The 21,227-nt window shown below is 36.1% G+C and overlaps 2 protein-coding genes across 5 annotated transcripts in view; one reads left to right on the top strand and one right to left on the bottom strand.

The window, feature by feature from the left end:
- The window catches only part of TRPC1 (transient receptor potential cation channel subfamily C member 1), a 72,852-nt gene extending 62,449 nt beyond the window's left edge, over positions 1-10,403 (top strand). For all 3 annotated transcript variants that reach the window (XM_036754087.1, XM_036754088.1, XM_036754089.1), the window contains 4 exons: positions 2,463-2,641; positions 7,678-7,879; positions 8,221-8,415; positions 8,944-10,403. In XM_036754087.1, coding sequence (XP_036609982.1) covers positions 2,463-2,641; positions 7,678-7,879; positions 8,221-8,415; positions 8,944-9,171 — 804 coding nt within the window. In that variant the 3' untranslated portion in view covers positions 9,172-10,403. The remainder of the gene's footprint in view (positions 1-2,462; positions 2,642-7,677; positions 7,880-8,220; positions 8,416-8,943) is intronic.
- PCOLCE2 (procollagen C-endopeptidase enhancer 2) overlaps positions 7,849-21,227 on the bottom strand; it is a 91,721-nt gene continuing 78,342 nt past the window's right edge. Inside the window, exons 8-9 of one of the 2 annotated variants that reach the window (XM_036754091.1) lie at positions 19,381-19,548; positions 7,849-7,935 (exon numbers count right to left, since the gene is read on the bottom strand). In XM_036754091.1, coding sequence (XP_036609986.1) covers positions 7,892-7,935; positions 19,381-19,548 — 212 coding nt within the window. In that variant the 3' untranslated portion in view covers positions 7,849-7,891. Of the gene's footprint in view, positions 7,936-16,438; positions 16,998-19,380; positions 19,549-21,227 lie in introns of those variants that run through there. The other variant, XM_036754090.1, reaches the window with a different exon arrangement.

The following is a 21,227-nucleotide window of genomic DNA, read 5'->3' as shown; positions in this document are numbered from 1 at the left end:
TCCTAGAACTGTAGCCTACAAGTCTTCACTGTTAGGAGCTTACCATCACTAATCAGCCAATAGACGGTTAGCTCAAAGCAAAGGCGTTTATTTAGCAAACAGAAAAAACAGCAACTACAAAATATCAACCGTATAAACCTCAGACATAATTCTCCCATTATACACAAGAGTCTGTGAAAAGAGTAGTAGTATAAGCTTAGAGTCTACTGGCAGTAAATCGCATTTGGCATTAACACATGTGTCTGAGGCAGCACCCACCTCTGGTGGCTTCACTGGATCAGCTCCTCCCTGGAGCCAGGGCTAGTTCTCTCATGAATCCATAGGCAGCTCTTTTTTTTGTTACCAGTGGTCATGACACTCCTTGAAATTACTTCTCACCTCTGGCCTCTCTGTATCTGTCTCAACTGTTATCTTTCTCTCTCCCCTCCCTTTCCCCTCTGCCTCTCTCCATCTCTTCTCCCTCCCTCTCTCCCTTTCTCCCTCTCCTTTCTTCTTTCCTTCTCTCTTCCTCCTACTTAGCTCTTTCCCTTTCTGTTTCTCTCTGTCTGTATGTCTGTCTGTCTGTCTTTCTTTTCTCTCTCTTTCCATCCTTCCCTTCTTCCCTTCTTTTGGGCAAGTAGCTTTTCTTCAAGGACATCATAGCTGAATAGAAGGTGACATGAGATGAGAGACTAAGGTATTATACTTCATATAACTGTTCCCTTCTTCAACATCTACAAAGCTTAGCTTTTTAAAGGATGTCAGGTGGGTGACCAGTCTTTAGCCAGCCAATGCCAAGCTTACTTCCTATTTCAATCAGAGAAACTTTGCACTTCATAAAAGGATAAAAGGGGGGTAGAATTATGTGTATTTGTACTTAATTTTACATATTAACACCTCCTTACCCCCTAAATCTGATTCTAATTTTCTTTCCTGTTATACCAAATGTGTTGGTGGGTGAAGAGAAATGATCTCCCTTCTCTCCCTTTACCTCCCCAAAACTCATTTATAGCAATTAATTTCATACGAAAAATTATTTTAGATTTCAAACCTATTTGCAAATGAACTTTTGTAACATAACCTATTCATAAAATGGGGACTGCCCGTTTGTGATAAAATTAGCCATATGAGATTATCTTAGTTTTACAAATAAGTGAACCTCAGGTGCTACCTTGTATAGGAGGTCTTTCTTCATCCTACCGGTTAGTAGTGGGAAGGAAGAAAGGAGGAAATAAACATTTATATAGCAACTACTATGTGCCAGGCGCTGTGCTAAGCACTTTACAAAGTTATCTTATTTGGTCCTCACCACAACCTACTGTCAAGGAGATTCTCTTATTATCTCCATTTTGCAATTGAGGAAACTGAGGCAAACAGAGGTTGAGTGACTTGCCCAGGGTCTCACAGGTAGTAAGTGTCTGAGGCTGCATTTGAATTTGAGTCATACTGACTCCAGGCCCAGCACTCTATCTCTTGCTTCACTTAGTTACCTCTGGGCTCTCCCTATTCATATCCCTGCTCCCTCATTATTTAGTGTTTAATTATATTTTTTTCAGGTCCAGGAAAATGTAAGCTGCTTAAGGCAGGAGTTATTTTGATTTTTTTTTTTGTCTTTTTACTCCCACTTCCTAGCACAGGGCTCAACACATAGTAGGTACTTAATTAGTGCTTGTTGAATTGAGGGGCCAGTAGGATACGTAACATGTTGGAGCTTAATGTGATAGTAAATGACCCTTTATTAGCCTGAAAGAATTAATGCATCTCAAATAACAGGTATCCAATTTAATCTTACCAAAAAAGTTTCACTTAGACTAGATCTCGATTAGATCAGATCTAGGGTCAGCAGTATAAATGTTATTATGCTGGATGTTTCTTGTGTAGGATAACAAACTAGATCAAACCTACACCAGTGATTTTGTGAGGGCAGGTTATTTCATTTTTTCTTAGTTTTCTGATATTTAGGGGAATGTACAAATTTTGAATGAATAACAAATGAAATAACATTTATTAAGCATTTACTATGTGCCAATCTCTGTACTAAGTGCTAGGGACACAAATCTAAAAGATAGCTCCTACCTCAAAAAACTTACTAGGGGTTTGAAGATTGGTTGTAGGTATTTTCCCTTCATCCTTTGCAAACCAGTCCTATTCTTGATCTCCTAGGGCTCAGTTTGAACTAAGCAAAACTGGAATCCTATGGCAATATTATCCTTTACAGAACTGACTCTGTTTCAAGAAAAGTAGGGCAGGTAATCACAAAAACACAACATTTGCTTGGCCCTTAATCTATCTGATATAACTAAAGTGGAATTTACTGGAATGGATTTTTGGCTGCTGGATATCACACAACTCATGCGGAAAGAGATGAGCAGTCTGTATGTCATGCCATTTCTTCTCATCATTTGTGGGCTGCATCTAAGCATTTAATATTTTATAATGTATAATAGCTTTTGTTTTGAAAATCTATTTTATACATTCCATAGATATCAATGGGACAAATGTTGCAAGACTTTGGAAAATTTCTTGGGATGTTCCTTCTCGTCTTGTTTTCCTTCACAATTGGACTGACCCAACTATATGACAAAGGCTATACAGCTCCTCAAGAACAGAAGGACTGTGCAGGAATCTTCTGTGAACAGCAAAGCAATGATACATTCCATTCGTGAGTTGTTGGCTTTTTTTTCTTTTTCTTAGTCACTTATTTAATATTTTTCCCCCAATTACATGTAAAAACAATTTTTAACATTTCATTTTTTTAAAATTCTGAGTTCTAAATTCTCTCTTTCTCTCCCTTCCCCACTCCTTAAGATGTCAGGCAATTTGATAGAGATATATTAGTCATATTTCAAAAGAAAACACAGACCAAAAAAACCCCAAGAAAAATAAAGTAAAAAAAAAAGTATGCTTGTATCTGCATTCAGACTCCATTAGTTCTTTCTGGTGATGGATAGCATTTTTCATTATTAAGTCCTTTGGGATTGTCTTGGATCATTGTATTGCTGAGAATAGCTGAGTTGTTCACAGCTGATCATCATATAATATTGTTGCTACTGTGTACACCGTATTCTTGGTTCTGCTCACTTCACTTTGTATCAGTTTATGTTAGTCTTTCTAGGTTTTTCTGAGAGCATCCTGCTCATCCTTTCATATAATAGCATAGTAATATTCTATCACAATCACATACCACAACTTGGTCAGCCGTTCCCCAATTGATGGGCATCTCTTCAATTTCCAATTTTTATCACCACTAAAATAACTGCTATAAGAATTTTTTGTACGTATAGGTCCTTTTCCTTTTTGTTTTTTATCTCTTTTGGATACAGAACTAATAGTGGTATTGCTGGGTCAAAGGGTATGCATGGTTTTATATCCCTTTGGGCATAGTTCCAAATTGTTCTACAGAATGGTTGAATCCATTTATTACTCTGCCAATGGTATATTAGTGTCTCAGTTTCCCCATATCTCCTCCAACATTTGTCATTTTCCTTTCTCTGTCATTAGCCAATCTGATAGGTGAGGGGTAGTACATTAGAGTTTTTTGAATTTGTATTCTCTAATCAATAGTGATTTAGAGCAGCTTTTCATATGATTATAGATAGCTTTGATTACTTCATCTGAAAACTGCCTGTTCATATCCATTGACCATTTATCAATTAGGGAATGGCTCTTATTTTTATAAATTTGACTTAGTTCTCTATATACTTGAGAAATGAGGCCTTTATCAGAGAAATTTGCTGTAAAAATTTTTTCACAGTTATGATTACTAACTGTATTTATCTTCATCCTATTTTCCCCATTTATCCTACTCTCTCTCCTTTAACCCTGTTCATCCTCAGAAGTGTTTTGCTTCTGTCAACCACCTGCCCCAATCTGCCCTCCCTACTATCCTCTCACCTTCCCCTTTTCTTATTCCGTTCCCCTCCTACTTTTCTGTAGGTAGATAGAGTTCTAAACCTGACTGAGTGTCTATGTTATTCTCTCTTTGAGCTAATTCTGATGAGAGTAAGGTTCAAGCACTCCTACATCTTCCTCTCCACTGTAAAACTCTTTTGGGCCTCTTTTGTGTGAGATAATTTACCCCGTTCTCCCTTTCTCTTTCCCCTTCTCCCAGTGCATTCCTCTTTTGTAGCCCTTTATTTTTTTTAAGAAATTATCCCATCATATTCAACTCATACCTGTGCCCTCTGTCTGTGTGTACTCTTTCTAACTGCCCTGATAATGATGAAGGTCTTAGGAATTATAAGTATCATCTTCTCATATAGGAATGTGAAAAGTTTAACCTTATTGACTTCCTTGTGATTTCTCTTTCCTTTTTACCTTTTTATGCTTTTCTTGGGTCTTATTTGAAAGTCAAATTTTCTATTCATCTCCGGTCTTTTTATCAGGTCTGCTTGAAAATCCACTGTTTCATTGAATGTCTATATTTTCCCCTGATGCACTATACTCAGTTTTGTTGGGTAGCTGATTCTAACTCCTTTGCTCTCTGAAATATCATATTCAAAGCTCTCTGCTGCTAGATGCAGCTTAAATCTTGTGTTATCCTCACTGTGGCTCCACAATATTCGAATTGTTTCTTTCTTCTTGCAATATTTTCTGCTTGACTTGGGAGCTCTGGAATTTAGCTGTAATATTCCTGGGAGTTTCCATCTTGGGATCTCTTTCAGGAGGTGATTAGTGGATTCTTTGAATTTCTGTTTTATCTTCTGGTTCTAGAATATCAGGGCAGTTTTCCTTGATAATTTCTTGAGAGATGATATTTAGGTTTTTATTTTGATTATGGCTTTCAGTTAGTCCAGTAATTCTTAAATTATCTCTTCTTCATCTATATTTCATATCAGTTGTTTTTCCAATGAGATATTTCACATTTTCTTCTTTTTTTCTTCTTTTGATTTTGTTTTATTGTTTCTTGATGTCTTGTGGAGTCATTAGCTTCCACTTGACCAATTCTAATTTTTAAAGAATTATTTTCTTTATTGAGGTTTTGAACTTCCCTTTCCATTCAGCCAATTCTGTTTTTTAAGGCATTCTTCTCTTCATTAGATTTTCATGCCTCTTTTACCATTTGGCCTATTCTGTTTTTTAAGGTGTTATTTTCTTCAGTATTTTTTGTGCCTCCTTTACCAAGCTGTTGACTCTTTTTTCATTATTTTCTTGCATCACTCATTTCCTTTCCCAGTTTTTCCTCTACCTCTCTTATTTGATTTTTAAAATCCTTTTTGAGATCTTCTAAGAATTCTTTTTAGGCCTGAGATTGATTCACATTTTTCTTTGAGGCTCTTTAGATAAAGCAGTTTTGACTTTGTTGTCTTCTTCTGAGTTTGTATTTTGAGCTTCCCCTGTCACCATAATAACTTTCTATAGTCAGGATCTTTTTGTTTGTTTGCTCATTTTCCCAGCCTATTTGCTTTATATTAAAGTAGGGCTCTACTCCTCGGATGGAGGAGGTACTATCCTAAGCTTCAGGTTTTTTCTGCTGCTGTTTTCAGAGCTAGTTCTGGGAGTTTGTAAGTTTTCAGTTATTTTAAGGTGGTGTGATCTAAGGAGAGGTATGTTTACTACTCTCAGGTCTGTGAACAACCCAAAAGCATTCTTTTTTGCCCTGGAACTGTAACCAGGTCCCCACTCCTCTGTGGCCACAAACTCTGATGTGCTAGTGCTCCTTCTTGCCCAGGATTGAGACCCAGGACTGTGACCTGGATCTGAATATAGGTAATGTAACAGGGTCCTGCACTCAGTGCCAGCAAAAAGACCCTTGTAATTTCCCTCTGATGAGTTGTCTCACCCCTTTACTGTCTGTGGGCTGAGAGGTCCAGAAACCACTGCTGCATATTCAGTCATCCCCAAGGCTTCTTGTTGGTTTCCTGTGGTGTGGCCTGTTCTGGCACAACCTGATCTGGACTGCACTCCATTCTTACCGCAGTGTGATAGACCTTTCCTGCTGAATTCCTAAGTTGTCTTGGGCTGGAAAATTATTTCACCCATCCTTTTGTGGATTCTGCTACTCCAAGATTTTTAAGGCATTATTTAAAGTTGTTTGGAAGGGAATTTGGGAGAACTCAGGTGAGTCTCTACCTTTTCTCCATCATCTTGGCTCCATCCCCATTGGCCTTTAATGAAGACCACATATCCCTTAAATGGTATTATTTTGTTTTTGAACTGATGATATGAATCTTCTCATTTCTGTTCTTCCTCAAAAAAGCTGAGTTAAGTTGGATTGGTTTTTTTCGCTTGCCTCCTATAGTAAAGTCCCAAAATGGCCCAACATATGACTTATCATTCTTAGATGTTTTTTAAAAATTATTTACCTTTTCCATTAAATCTAAAAGCTTCAGAAAGAAAAAGAATTTATACATAGCATTTGTTTGTCAATCCATCACAGAAATGTCCTTGGGATACTTAAAAATTCAAACTTTAAGTGGGAGTTCAATAAATCCTTATTGTATGACTGATAACTTTAGAAAAATTGTTGTCTGGTCATATCTGGCTCTTTGTGACTCCATTTGGAATTTTCTTGACAAAGATACTGGAGCGGCTTGCCATTTCATTCTCTAACTCATTTTACAGGTGAGGAACTGAGGCAAACAGGGTTAAGTGACTTGCCCAGGGTCACACAGTGTCTGAAGTTGGATTTGAACTTAGAAAGATGAGTCTTCCTAACTCCAGGCCTGACACTGTCATTATACCGCCTAGCTGCCTTAGAAAAATCAACATGTTTTAATATTAATTAATAGTTTCTACTCTCAAGGACCTTAGTAGGGATTGAAGACTAGTTGTGGGTATTTTCCCTTCATCCTTTGCAAACCAGCCTATTCCTGATTTCTTAGGGTTTGGTTTGAGCTAAACAAAACTGGAATTTTTTTTAGAAAAATTAATATGTTTTAAACATAGATTATGTGAATTCAAATACCACTGGATTCAAGGTACTACATTTTTCATCTTTTTTGCTTGAGCTGCATAAAAATTGTGTGTATATAATGAGAAATTCAACATTTTCAGTTTTCAGATGGATTAAAATCAACCCTTAATATTTAATTTTTTTAAATGAAAGGACAAGAGAAATAAATTCAGGACTATATAGTTTCTGTTAGTTAGTTATTGGGGTTTGTTGGATGAGGAGCAGAGTGAATGATAGTTATAGATGTTTTAGAAAATTCCTGGACTGGAGTGTTAAACTAGAGCAATTAGAAAATCTTAATTGTAATCGAGTTCTAATATTAATCTCTAAATAAGAGATGATCACTTAGTTTGGTAGAATCATGCAAAATTTCATAAAGTTTTAAGAAATTTAGTCTTGTAGTCAGAATTGTATAGAATTTTTAAGGTAATTATGATCTGCTTTTTTGAACTTATTCTATAACGTGCCAGATTTCACATTATAGATACATTTTTGAAAACTGAATTTTACTAATAAAATAATTTTAAATCATCCAAGGGACTTTGTTATTTAAAATTTGTTGTGAGTTCTACAATAAACTTATTGGTAAGATTAAGCTTGTTGTAAATCCAAATTTCCATGTACTTGGTTTTGTTTTAAAGCAAAATACATCTCTGTTTGGGTAAACTAGAATAAGAAAATTTGTACAAACTTCATTTATTAAGTATTTATTCTTAGAATATTAACATTTTCTTTAAATAGTTTTGATAGAAGTGATTTACTTATTTCTCTTTTATTAACAAAAAATTTTATTGTCTTTTCAGGTTCATTGGCACTTGCTTTGCTTTGTTCTGGTATATTTTTTCTTTAGCACATGTAGCAATCTTTGTCACAAGATTTAGCTATGGTGAAGAATTACAGTCTTTTGTTGGAGCTGTTATCGTTGGTACATACAATGTCGTGGTTGTTATCGTCCTTACCAAATTGTTAGTGGCCATGCTTCATAAAAGCTTTCAGCTGATAGCAGTAAGTGTTCCATTATTCTAAAAAAGTGTCTTCGTACTTCTCAGTTAATATTAAATCTAGAAAATATGTCAAGAAACAAAAAAGTTAGAAAATATGAAGGAAAGTATCATTATAGCCTTGATTGTGCTTATCAATTTTAGAATGGTATACGTTTTATCATTTAATATAGATTTTTTACAATATAAATAATGTCTATTACAAATTTCTATACCATTAGTATGCAATAATGAGGTAAATTATTTTCTTTAATGTATCTGGAGAACTTGATAGTTTAAAGCTACACATGGGGGTTTTTAATATATATTTTTTGAACAGCATTTTTCATATGCCTTACATTACAGAACCATGAGGACAAAGAATGGAAATTTGCCCGTGCTAAGTTGTGGCTTAGCTACTTTGATGACAAATGTACACTACCTCCACCTTTCAATATCATTCCTTCTCCCAAGACCATTTGCTATCTACTAAGTAGCCTCAGTAAGTGGATTTGCTCTCATACATCAAAGGGCAAGGTCAAAAGGCAAAACAGCTTAAAGGTAAGAAGTTATGCAAATTTAGGTTCAGCCTATGAAGTTTTATTTAAATTTAAAAGTTAGACTCAGCTAATAAAATGCCATGAAGGAAAAGTGATTGCTAATTTCAATATTTTAAAGCCTATTTTTAATTTCAAATTAGGGGTTAAAAGTTTTTCTATTTCCTGAGTGCATATTTTTTTTCTTTTAAAGCAAAAAAAAATTATAAACAGTGCCAGTAAATTATATCATAAAAGAAAAGAATTGTTTTCTTTGAATAAATAATTTAGTATGTGTTCCAGTGGTATCACATTAATTCCCATAGCTTCATACTTACACAAATTAGTTTGAAATAAACAAATGTGAAAGACTATGAAGTGACTACATGTAGTTGCAGGAATACTATGGATTAAAAAAGAATAGAAATGTTTAAACTTATAGGATTATAAGTTTGTATATTTGAGTATTGTCAAAAAAAATTTTAAATATATTTTATTTGCACAAATATAAATAACCATCACTAGTAGAGATATATTATTCTTTATTTTGAAGGAATGGAGAAACCTGAAACAAAAAAGAGATGAAAACTACCAAAAAGTGATGTGTTGCTTAGTCCACCGTTATTTAACTTCCATGAGACAGAAGATGCAAAGCACAGATCAGGCAACTGTAGAAAATCTCAATGAACTACGCCAAGATCTATCAAAATTCCGAAATGAAATAAGGGACTTACTTGGCTTTCGGACTTCTAAATATGCTATGTTTTACCCAAGAAATTAACTTGGGCCATGGATATTTACATAATTCGCAACTAAATTTATTAAGGTGTGGGTTGGAGTGTAGAAATAACGTCAAAGCCATTCTTTAAAGACTCATAGGTTAATTATGTATGTCATATAAAATATGTACATAGTTTTAAAATGCACTGAACATTTTAGTAGGAGCAATTTAGGAGACAGAATTTTCTAGCTTTTTGCTTTACTTTCTCATCTTTTGGCGGGGGGATAGTTGTGACCACATCTGTTGTTCAAAAGCTATATCAAACACCTAAAAGTAAACATGGATTGATTTTACTCTGTGAGATACTTACAGAATGTAGAACTATTGGTTTTAAGAATGTAAAAAATTAGTGTGATATAGCCGAGTTTACTATTCATTTTTTAGGAATCCAACTTTATTTGGGCTATTACAGCTTTTTTCTTTAAACTGGGGAAAGCTCCTAGAACTGTTAAAACAAAAACCAAAAATAAGGATTTAGAATGGTTTTCTTTGTGGTTACAATATAACTTTTATTTCTGTGAACATTGAAGAGAATCCTGTTTTCCAACAATATTTATCACAGAGGTTTATTTTACGTTTAACTATCTTTGATTTATTGGATTAAGTATCAAAATATTTTGTGCGGCTTAACATAGCTTCTATAAGTATAACTTTGTGTTTATTTGTATATGATTCTTCCTGCTTACAATGGAAACATGGGTTTTTTGGGGTTTTTTTTTCTGAAGAGTATAATATATTTAATTATTTTGTGCTTTGTAGGGAATATAATTAAATTTCTTTGAAAATCTGTTGTACTCCTGCCATAGAATTGAAAGGTAGGATTTCCGTTAAGTGGAAGTTAAGCATAATCTCACTTGAATGTTAGCTAGTCTTATGGACATAGGGTGCAGGTAGCCCTAGGTCTATAAGCATTACTGATCCAGGGATCATAAAATAGAGGTTTTAGGTATAATATGTTTCTTCCTTTTTTCTTTTTTAATGGAATTACCAAACTGTAAGTGTTCCCTCTTTTGGGTGAATTCTTATAAAATATTTATTGTAAAATTATATATTTTGTCTACTATAAAATTATGCACATCCCATTTGGGATTTAACATCAGGATTTTCATTCATTCTAAAAATAATACATGGTTAAAAAAAAGATACTTATTGAGCACCTAGTGTGTGCATGAATTACTTATGGGGGTATATTTTGAATGATTGTAAGAAAAAGTAATAAAATTTGACTTTGGATTATACATTGGCATAATGTTTATTTGTTGTATTAAAATGTACTTGAAAAGCAGAAAAGAAATAAAACTAAATGAAAAAAATACCTCGATTAATTAAAACAGTAATGAAAAATGAAGTTAGTATATATAGTAAACTGGCCAAATTTGACCCAAATCTAATATTGAGGTCAAGTAGCTAATAGTTATTGGTCATTTGTCTGGCATCCATTCCAGAAATTAGCATTCTGTTTTGGAAAGTTGGTATTTTCATGGTTTTCAGGCTGAGAACCACTTCCCCTTCCCCAGTACATGTATCCAAAGAGTGTTTGTCCACTCTACCTTGCTCTTTTCTATTTTTATGGACAGTTCTAGACCTTACATTTCTAAACAATTTCTTAGTCTGATGACATGATAGGGCCTTTCTTCTAGAAATATGACCATATATGTGGCTTAATATTGAAAAAATCCTGACATTTATGTAGTGCTTTACAATTGATAAAATTCATTCTTGACACCATCTTTTGAGGTAGGATAGGTATTATCTTAATTTTACAGATTCAACATTTATTAAGTGCCTACTATGTACAAGATACTGTGCTAAGTGCTGGGTATACAAATAAATGGATGAGGAAACAGTTTCAGAGAGGCTAAGAGGCTTATCCAAAATCACATGACCAATTGAGGTGGAAGTGTGCTTTGAATTCACGTTTTCTGTCTCCAAGTCCAGTATCTTTCCACAATGCTATGCTGCCTTTCCAAAATAATTTGGATAATTTCGGCATTAAGATGATCTAGAGTCCCAGGCGGGCCACATGTGTCTTGCTAGGTCCTTGGGTGCAGCCTTTTGACTGAGTCTAAGTTTTACAGAACAAATCCTTTTATTAAGGGGATTTGTTCTGTGAAGCTTGGATCAGTCAAAGGGCCACACTTGAGGACCTAGAGGGCGACACATGGCCTCAAGGCCAAAGGTTCCCCACCCCTGTTCTAGACTCTGAATTATAACATATGTTCTACTTACTCTCTCAAGGAAATAAGATAGGGCTTCCTCCCCTCCTTATTGACTCTTCTGTTATTCAGACTGAATCATCAATTATTATTTTTCCATATTTTGAAATGGTAATTTGTTGCAATACCTGTTCTCACGTGGTTATTTCCTGGGAAAAGGTTTCCAAAAATTGTGTCTAGCTTTATATTAGTGTCTAATATAATGAATTAACATCATACCCTGAAGACAACCACAACTCTTACTACTGACCCATAGTATTTGATCATTCAGCGTGAATTATATGTTAAAATTTTAAGCCAAAAACCTTTCTTAAAAATCCCTTAAATCTTACTGTTTGATTGATGTGCTTATGTAGCTGATAATCCCCATCAACATTGTTATCTTGAATAATGTCACAAACTGAAATATATGGTCATCCTATTCAATAAGCTCTGTTTTAGCCAAATTACTTAACTAAGTCTGTTGTTTCTTGAAACTGACATTCCATCTCCCTCCCATGTCTGTCTGCTATCTTTCGTGTCTGGAATGCATGCTGTCCTCATCTTTCTTTGCCTCTCATAATCCTTGTCTTCTGGGGTCCACTCAGCTGCCATTTCCTCTACAAAGCTTTCCCTTATTCCTCCAGTTGTTAGTGTCCTCTCTTTCCTCAAATTACCCTGTGCTGTACTTCTCTTTGTACATATATCTCCAGAAGAATACTTAAATGCTTGCTAAATTGAATCAAGTTCATAAACTCATACTATTTAAAATTATTGGTTTGGTTATTTATCCGAAGAGGGAAAATAATAGGTTTCAGTCTTGTGTTTCTTAAAATGCAGTTATCCTAAAAGATCTTTTGTCAATTTTGTAATAAGCATACAAACTGATATCAGTGGCAGCATTATCAAGAACTACCACTATAACTTCTTCCAATCTCCATTCACTTAAACATATTTTTTCATATTCGCTGAATAACCAGTTAGGTGTGTTGTAGAGTACATTCTTGTTTTGGTGTGTAGGTTGGATTGTAAGGTCTCTTCTAGTTCTGAGATTCTGCTAAAACATTATTTAGTCAACTGCTCATTTGTCATTTTCAACAAGATTGCATTTTCTTGAAACCAGTTATTATTAATTGTGGTGTGGCTGTATGTAATACTTTTAGTTCTGCCCTCTTAGATACACTTCTAAAGAAGGGAAAGGAAGAATTCTGACTTATTTAAATTTGCCTCATGCCTTGCTACTCAATATAAATGACAATCATCTCATCATAGACTTGCCCTGAGATGTTGACCACCCCAATTATAATATTTTATATAAATACATTGCTATGTTACAGGATTCTTCTGAGCTCTCATCACATATCCATAACTGCCTATTAGATATTCCAACTGTTTGTCCCGTTGGCATCTCAAACTCAACATCTCTAAAACAAATCTCCCTCCCTCAAAATCTACCCCTCTTTATAACTTCCTTATTTTTGTTAAGAGCAACAGCATCCTTCTAGTCCCCTAAGTTTCTAATCTTGGCTTTATGTTGTTAGACTCCTCACTCTCTCTCACCCTACATATCCAAACAGTTGTCAAATCTTCCATTTCAATATCCCTTTCTCTCACATCCAATAAAGGGCAACTACCCTGGTTCAAGCCCTCATCGCCTCTTGCCTGGACTTTTAAAAACCCTCCTCTTTGGTCCTCCTGCCTCATCTCTCCCCAATCCAATCCATCTTCTTCACAGCTGCTAAAGAGATTTTCTTCAAATGCAGCTCTGATTGTGTTATTTTTTCTTCAGTAAACTCCCTTTGGCCTCAGAGATCAAAGATAAACTCCTCTCTTTCAGTATATCCTCCCAACCTAATTATATGTTATTCTTCCTGCATTCTGTGGTCCAGCCAATGTAGTCTTGTTGTTCTCACATATGACACTCCATCACCTAGTCTTCATGTGTTTGTACTCTATTCCTTGTGCCTGAAATACATTCCTTCACCCCCACCTTGTGGAATACCTTGCTGCTCAAGTGCTACCTGATTCTCCTCCTCCTCTCTACTAGTGCCTTTCCCCTAACATTTCCCTTGTATTTATTTTGAATAAATTTTGCATATACTTAGTTATATTCATATCATTTGCCCATTAGTGTGCAAGCTTCTTGAGGTTGGGGATGGCTTCCTGTTTGTCTTTGTGTCTCCAGTGCTTAGCCTGGTACATAGTAGGCATTTAAGTACTCATTGATTCATTATCAGTGAGCATTTATTGTATAATTATTAATTATAGCCACAGCATCTCAGTTGTCCAAGGGAATGGGGAACTGAAACACATACCAGTTCCACCCCCTAGTGGTGTTCCTGTTGGGTCAATATGCCAGCAAAACAGACAGCCTATAGCTGTACTTGATCCTTTTAGGCCTGATCCAGCTCTATTTGCCTCTCACTCTGTACCAGGAAATTCTCAAAAGCAACAGATCAAAAGACACTAACCAACCAATCAATCAATCATGGGACATTTAGGTTCTTTCCAGCTTTTTTTGCTATCACTTATAGAACAAATATAGACTCATTTGTATAAGCATCTTAGTCTTGTTTGGACTTTAGGGTTTGGGGGGTTTTAGGTCCCATTAGCTTATTTCTCACTATCCAAACTTTGCCTTTCCATTCACATAATGTACTGCGTTTAAAGACTCAGTACCCCCTAAGCAGTGTCTACCTCACTTTTCTTGTTTTTAAATAAACTTGCCCATTGACCACTGTTAGCATTGCCTGTGATTCAGAAGCAGTCCATGAGACAAGAATTGTTATACAGTTGGCACTTAAATATTTAGGAGTAAAAATAAATCACTTTGTCATGACAGTGACATAATTAGTTTGGCAACTTGATGATTTTCCTAGCTTCTGTGGATGTTTACAGGACTCTGATTTGGAAGAGATACCCAAAATGAGTGACACAAAAAGAATTTGAGGGCAAATTTTAAACTGTGGTAGTTACATGTTTTAAAAATAACCGTCTTCACAGGATTCATTATTTCTGATGTAAATCAAATAACAGTAGTACAAGCGGCATAACAGCAGGCTTGTGTAGGAGGTAAATGTGGGTTTAAAAAAAGAAATGTCTTAGTTAATCACATATTTGACAGGGAGGCTTGTTTTCCCCACCCCCGCCATATGCATTCTTTAGAGTATATATTTTAGCTTTAGGAAAGTCACTTAGTTCATCCCCTACCAGGAAAAAGCACACGAAAACCTTCCCAGGTTTAAAGGCTTACTAAGAAGGAGAATCTGCTCTCCCTAACCCCCCTCACTCTTGAAAACCATTATGATATTTAAGAATCTTATCAATAAATTCTTTATGCTACAGTTTAAATCATTTCCTCTTTTTTTCTGTCCTTAGTAGCATTAGCTAGTTCAGTTGGAACAAGAGCAAACTAGCCACTATGTTCTTTATAACAGTCCTTCATATATTAATAGGTATACCTCATCCTTCTTTAGTGAATCTGAATAATCCCCACTTGGGTTACGGCTGAATTTGATTGTGTTTTTGATCTATGAACGTCGTTTTTTGATAGATGAATCACAATTCATTGGAAACAGTGGGTCTTTGAAAAATGAGTATGTGGGACACAATTGGGCATCAGGATAGATGATTATTGAAGCTGACCAATCCATTCATAATAACTCTAGATGGGACTCCCCAACTACCTGAGCACCCATCCAATACTGGTGTGCTCAAAAGACTATCTACTCCATTTGTTGATGTGCATCATGTAAGATGGACCTTTCCTCCACTTTAAATATATTGGTCTGCCTTAGCAGAGCATATGTCTGATCCCCACCTATTTATGAGACCACTTTTACCCAAGACTTTTAATTTCAGGTTCAGAAACAGAGAACTGAAAGCAGGCCCACAGCTGGAAATCACCAGTAAGTCTGCAAAGAAAAGTAGGAGGACAAGGCTGGCACTAGAAACAGAGGTGAGAGAACAGATAGATTCAGGAATAGAACAGACATGTTCAGAAAAGAGTAAAGGGTCTGAATGGCTATGAATTACTATGTCTGGATCCCATCTTGGAAATCCTGAATGGTTTGAGCTGGACTTGGGAGTCAGAAAGACCTTGGTTCAAATCTGCCTCTGACATGATCTAGCAATCAACTGACCCTCCACTCACCTCAGGCAACTCCCTGTGACTCATGTATCTACTAGATCAGAGATGGATTGGGTGGAGTGGTTTCCCCATCCTGACTAACTGTTATCTCCACCTGTTTGTAAGGAGGTTCAAACTGATGAAGTGCCACATAAAGACCATTTTCTTGGGAGACCTGGATTCTTGTCTTGGTTCTGCCATTTGCTTTCTCTGGGCTTCAGGCACCTCTGTAAAATGGTGGGTGGGATGGAAAGGGCAGAGATAGTTAGGTTAGGTGATCTCTAGGGTCTATGCAATGGAATTAAGTCAGGCACATTCAGGTGCCACAGATGAACTAGAATGAAAAAGCATGGCACTGTTTAGGGTTCTTAATCATACATCTGTGAACTTTGATAACTGTATTTCAGTATAATTAGTTTCTTTTTGTAATCCTGTGTATTTTATGTATTTAAAAACATTACTCAGAGAAGGAGTCCACAGTCCTGATCTTCTCCCTTGGTTCTCATCTGCCAAAAGGGATCCATGGCACAAAGAAAGGTTAAGAACTACTGGTGTTGCAGGTAGTGCAAGAAATATTGCCTCAGATTTGAGAAGACCTGGGTTCAAGTTTACCCTCTGACACACACTGGCCACGTGGTCATGGGTCAATCACATAACCTCTCAGTGCCCCAGGCAACCTTTTAAGATACAAGTTTTACAACACTTGCTTATTCACATTGGCACAGAGTCTTTCCACATTGGGATCTCCTTGCCTTCAATGAAATCATAGGTCCAGTTGGAAAAATAAATAGAATGTTAATTCTTTATGGGATTTTAAAGAACATAAATTCCACCAAACAAAGACTTGATCTTCCATGTGTATTACCAGGAAATGTGTTGTGTTTACTCTTAGCACGCCCAGCTTACTGCAGAGCAAACATAGTGACTGTTACATGTTATTTTAAAATATTTTATTAAGCATAGATAAAAATGCAGGAAAACAATATAAAAACTCAGAGCAAAAGCTAAAAGTTAAAAATCATATCACTATAAATATTGCACTTATAAATCTTCCTTTTCACATCCTCACAAAATTCATTTCTAAAAGAACTCCTTTTACCAAGATGTATAAATTAATAGCTTCCAAGTTTTCAGAACTTTGTACATTTCAGTTCACACTATTACTGCAACTTGCCTTAAGGTTGGTAATCAGATCTATGCCTCAATGACCATGCACATAATTTCCATCACTGTTAAGTGAGGCCATGTGCTATCAAGCTGATCTTTTGGGAATGCTCAGTATTTAATTTTAAAGACTCTTCCTCCTAGTGAATGAAAATAGATCTTTCAGAAGATATACTGGAATGCAGCATTATTTGATATCATTCGTCTTTAACAGCGTTTATTTTTCAAGGCATTCAGGATCTTTTGATTCTTCATCTTGAAATTCATGATAAAGCTGTTTGGTGTGATCTTCCCTCGCCCATCTTCATCTACCTGACCCATGATGATGTAATTTAGACCTGCAGGTACAAAAATGAAATCATGAGATGTATTTTTCTCCTGAACACATTAATGTAATATTTAATTTGGGGGGCAGTTATGTTATCTGTTACTACCGTACAGAATAAAAATCTGTTTTAAGGTCATCATCTCTGAAGATCTGAATTCACCATTCAATAAATAAATATAGAATCATAGATTTAGAGCTATCTGAATAGGTACCTCTACATAGATTTAGATTAGTAGCTGTCTAGCCCAAGCGCTTTATTGGATATGAGGAGGTAAGGCCAAGAAAGTTTAAGTGATTCCCCAGATCCTCTGGGCAAAGAGGTGAGATTTGAATCCATGTACTCCTCATGCTGTGATATCTTCTGTATACCATGCTGCCTCTCAATTTCTAGCACTTTCTAGCAGTCTTTAGCACTGTCATCCATGATCTGTGTTTGCTAGGGGCAAGTCATTAATCTCTTTAGACCTCTCTTTCCTTTCATCTGTAAAGGTGCACAACAGATAGATGAAAAAAATAGACAAGAACTATAAAAGTTTAAGGCCACAACATTTGGACTCTAAGTTTCCTTTCAGATTTAAAATAAGTTGATTCCAGATTATACTGAGAAGGCAGCTCCTTGGCATTGTGGAAGGGGCACTGGATGTATAGTCATTGATTATCTGTAGCTTTGATTTTTATGGGCAAGTCACCTGTTTGAGTCTCAAATTTCTCATCTGCTAAATACATGTTAATTTTTTACCTCACAGAGTCATTGTAAGGAAAGTGATTTGCAAATCCTAAAACCACATAAATGTTAGTTATTGCTATACATAAGATTGTGTGTGTGTGTGTGTGTGTGTGTGTGTGTGTATAGCTTGCAAAGAAATATGAAAAAGGATGGTTTCATAGACACCTGGGAAAACTGGCATGAATTGATGCAGAATGAAATGAGCAGAACCATGAGGAGAATAGGCACAATAACAACAAAGTAAAAACAAACAAGTGTGCTTATTCCTTCATTTCCTCCCCAGTCAATGTGCTGAGTTCCTCGACTTCTTTCCACATCACGTGGATTCCAGAACAGGACATGGCTTATCCTTTGTTCACCTCTTGCCTAATTATGGCAACAATATCCTAAATGGCCTCTCTGATTCAAATGGCTTCCCCACTTCGATTTATCTTCCACACTGCTGCTTCCTTTAGTACAGATCTGACTATGTGACTACCCTACGCAATCAAGTGACCCTAAGATAAAATAGAATAAATTCTTCACTTTGGTTTTAAAGCCCCTCATACCCTGGCCCCAGTCGGTCATTCCAGCCCCATTGTACATTTTCCCCCTTTTGCACTCTGATATCTAACCTCATTGGCATGTTGTCTCCCCCAGTAGACTGTGAGCTTCTTGAGAACAGGGACCATCTTTTGTCTTTCTTTGTGTCCCGAAAGCTTAGTACAGTACCTGACACATAGTAGGCACTTAATGTTTACCAACTGACCATTCTTGACATGCAACACTCTATCTCCCATTTGGCCATTCCCCCCTGCTTGGGATGTACTCCCTCCTCCGCTGCCCCTTCAAGCTGCAGCCCAGGCACCACCTTCTGCATGAAGCCTTTCCTGATCCTTCCTCCCCAACTCTCAACAGCTAGTGCCTTTCTTACCAAACTATGTTATGCTGGATATAATTAGGTATGTACTTGATGTCTCCTCCATTACAATGTAGACTGCTTGCAAATGGAGATTGTGGATTTTTTTGTACTTTAACTCTCAGCACCTGGCACCTAGTAGGTGTTGGTCAATAAACATTTATTAAGTGCCTGCTGTGTTCCTGGCATTGTGCTAATGAATACTTGTTGATTTATTGATTGAGGGGCTGACCATACATCAAGTGTGAGGATAAATCAGAGGCTTGCTAGATATTATCAGAAAGTCATCTGGGCATTTTTAATTTGCTGTGCTGTGGGAGTTCAACCTAGTTCTATTATTCTCCTAAAATATATTTAAAATTATCAGAAGCAGATGTTGTTATACCTGATAACAGCTAGTGCTTATAGGGAACTTTGAGGTTGGCAAAGCACTTTCTAAATATTAATGATAGCTAATATTTATATAGCATTTACTATGTGCCAGGCATGGTGCTAAGTACTTTACAACTATTATCTCACTTGATCCTCTATTATTACCCCCACTTTACAGATGAGGAAATTGAGGTGAACAAAGGTGAAGTGACTTGCCCAGGGTCACACAGCTAAGTAAGTATCTGAAGCTGCATATGAACTCAGGTCTTCCTGACTCCAGGTTCAGCACTCTACCCATGATGCCACCTAGCTGGCTCAGGGACATTACTTTCATTTTAGTTGAGACTGTCCACCACCTGCTTCAGAACCCCCTACTAAGTCTCCTATGTTACCCACCTCTTCTGATGAGAGGACATTGCTTACAAACAACAGTGATCTTGGTACTCATGTTCTTGCCAGCTTGCTGAATTGCCAGGTTTCCCTCCTTGTATACATTGATGATTGATATTGTTGCGTGCAAGCTTCCACCCTTTGTCATTGTTGTGATAACAGTACCAGCTAGCACTAGGAAAGAAAGCAATTTTTAAAATGTGAAAATTGGAGGTACAAGTGAGCTGGACTAAAAAAAAATATTTTTTCATTATTTCAGAAGTAAATGTTGGAAAGCTAAAGAAAAGAACCTGATAGAACGCTAATGTTTAATTTTACCAGAGTTGTGGAAAAATTAAAAGGATCCATTGGGAAATTGCATTTGTTAGATAATGACCATTTGATTATATAAGAAATATAAATTCATAATAGATTAAAACAATAGTTCAATTTACCTGCTACAGATGTAGGGAGTTTCTAGACTCAGGCTTAATTTTAGCCAAACAATCTTACATCCCTACTTACGCCTATAATTGTGAAAACACACCACAGCTTAATAATAATATCCTAAGAAGTCCCAGGAAGGAGGTGTTGCTATGTCAAAGTATGTATGTTTTGGTTTTGGTTTTTTAGTTTTTCTGAGGGCGTGTCCATTTCTGTCTTTCTTTGTATCTGTCTTTCTCTCTGCTTTTTTCTTTCATTACATCTGTTGATCTTTCCACCTGTCTGTATACTTCTCATTCTCCCTTCTATCTGAATGATGTTCCCTCATCCTCTAGTATCCTATCACTTCTTTCCTTCATAATGAAAAATGAAATGTATTTAATTTTTATTATTTTTATTTTTAAAACCTATGTTCTTTGTTCCTTATGGAACAAATGGAAAGTTTTACATTTCTCTCTCAAAAAATAAGGAAAACTAACTCAAATGAATTGTTTTTTATTCCTATAACTCCATTTTCTTCCATGGGTTAGTGACTCCTAATAGGGGGGAAAAAGTTTGTCATTCCTAGTTCAATGGATAAAAGATACCAGTTTATTCCCATGGGCCACCATATTCTCTTCTGGAATTAGCAATACTACCATTTAATGGTGGCATAGCTTAATTGAATGGAGTGAAATTTGTATTTCTTGAGGTATAGGATGGTCCTGGCCAGACAAGGTGGCAATTCTTGATTAAGATACAACAAGCTAGTTAAAGTTCTGCTGTTGTTGAATTATTCATTCATTCATTCCTGGTACTGGCAAATTCAGTACAAAATGACATGATGTAAGCAAAATTGCATTGTCAATTATTCTTTCTTGTATACCTAGGATTTTATTGATCCTTGGTTGGTGATCAGTATGTAGACTAGAAACAAATACACATTTGAAAAATATTAGTATTGAAATATCTAAAAACCATGGAGTTGAAATCCTTTTAAAAACCACTGTTCTAGTGATTTCACATGGTAAATCATTCATCTAGCACTGCTTGCCTTTTAGAGGCTTACGGGAGCCTGGATATCTATCCAAGAGCAGGGTTGTTGCCCTACAAGTTCTAACATGTATGTGTCAGAAAACATCATCTTTGTGATGTGCTAGACACCTGGAAGCTTAGTGTAGTGAGGTCTCAGGAAGCATTTCCCACCAGTGGTTCATGGACTCTACCCCACTTCCACCATTCAGTCTTCCCTGGATTCTAATTTCCTTTCCAACTTGACCTTCTCCTATTAAATGTCAGTCTATAAACTTTTCTAAGCCTAGACCCTGGATTCCCTAGTAGTTCATCTATTCTTAGATACCATCTCAACCACAAAATTGTCTAGTGTTTACAATTCTGACTCAATTTAAGGGAAGCTGAAATGTAGACCAAAGAGAAACATAGTCTGTTTT

The sequence above is a fragment of the Trichosurus vulpecula genome, chromosome 4 (assembly GCF_011100635.1).
Source record: "Trichosurus vulpecula isolate mTriVul1 chromosome 4, mTriVul1.pri, whole genome shotgun sequence".
Taxonomy (NCBI): domain Eukaryota; kingdom Metazoa; phylum Chordata; class Mammalia; order Diprotodontia; family Phalangeridae; genus Trichosurus; species Trichosurus vulpecula.
This window is presented reverse-complemented; position numbering and strand designations above follow the sequence as displayed.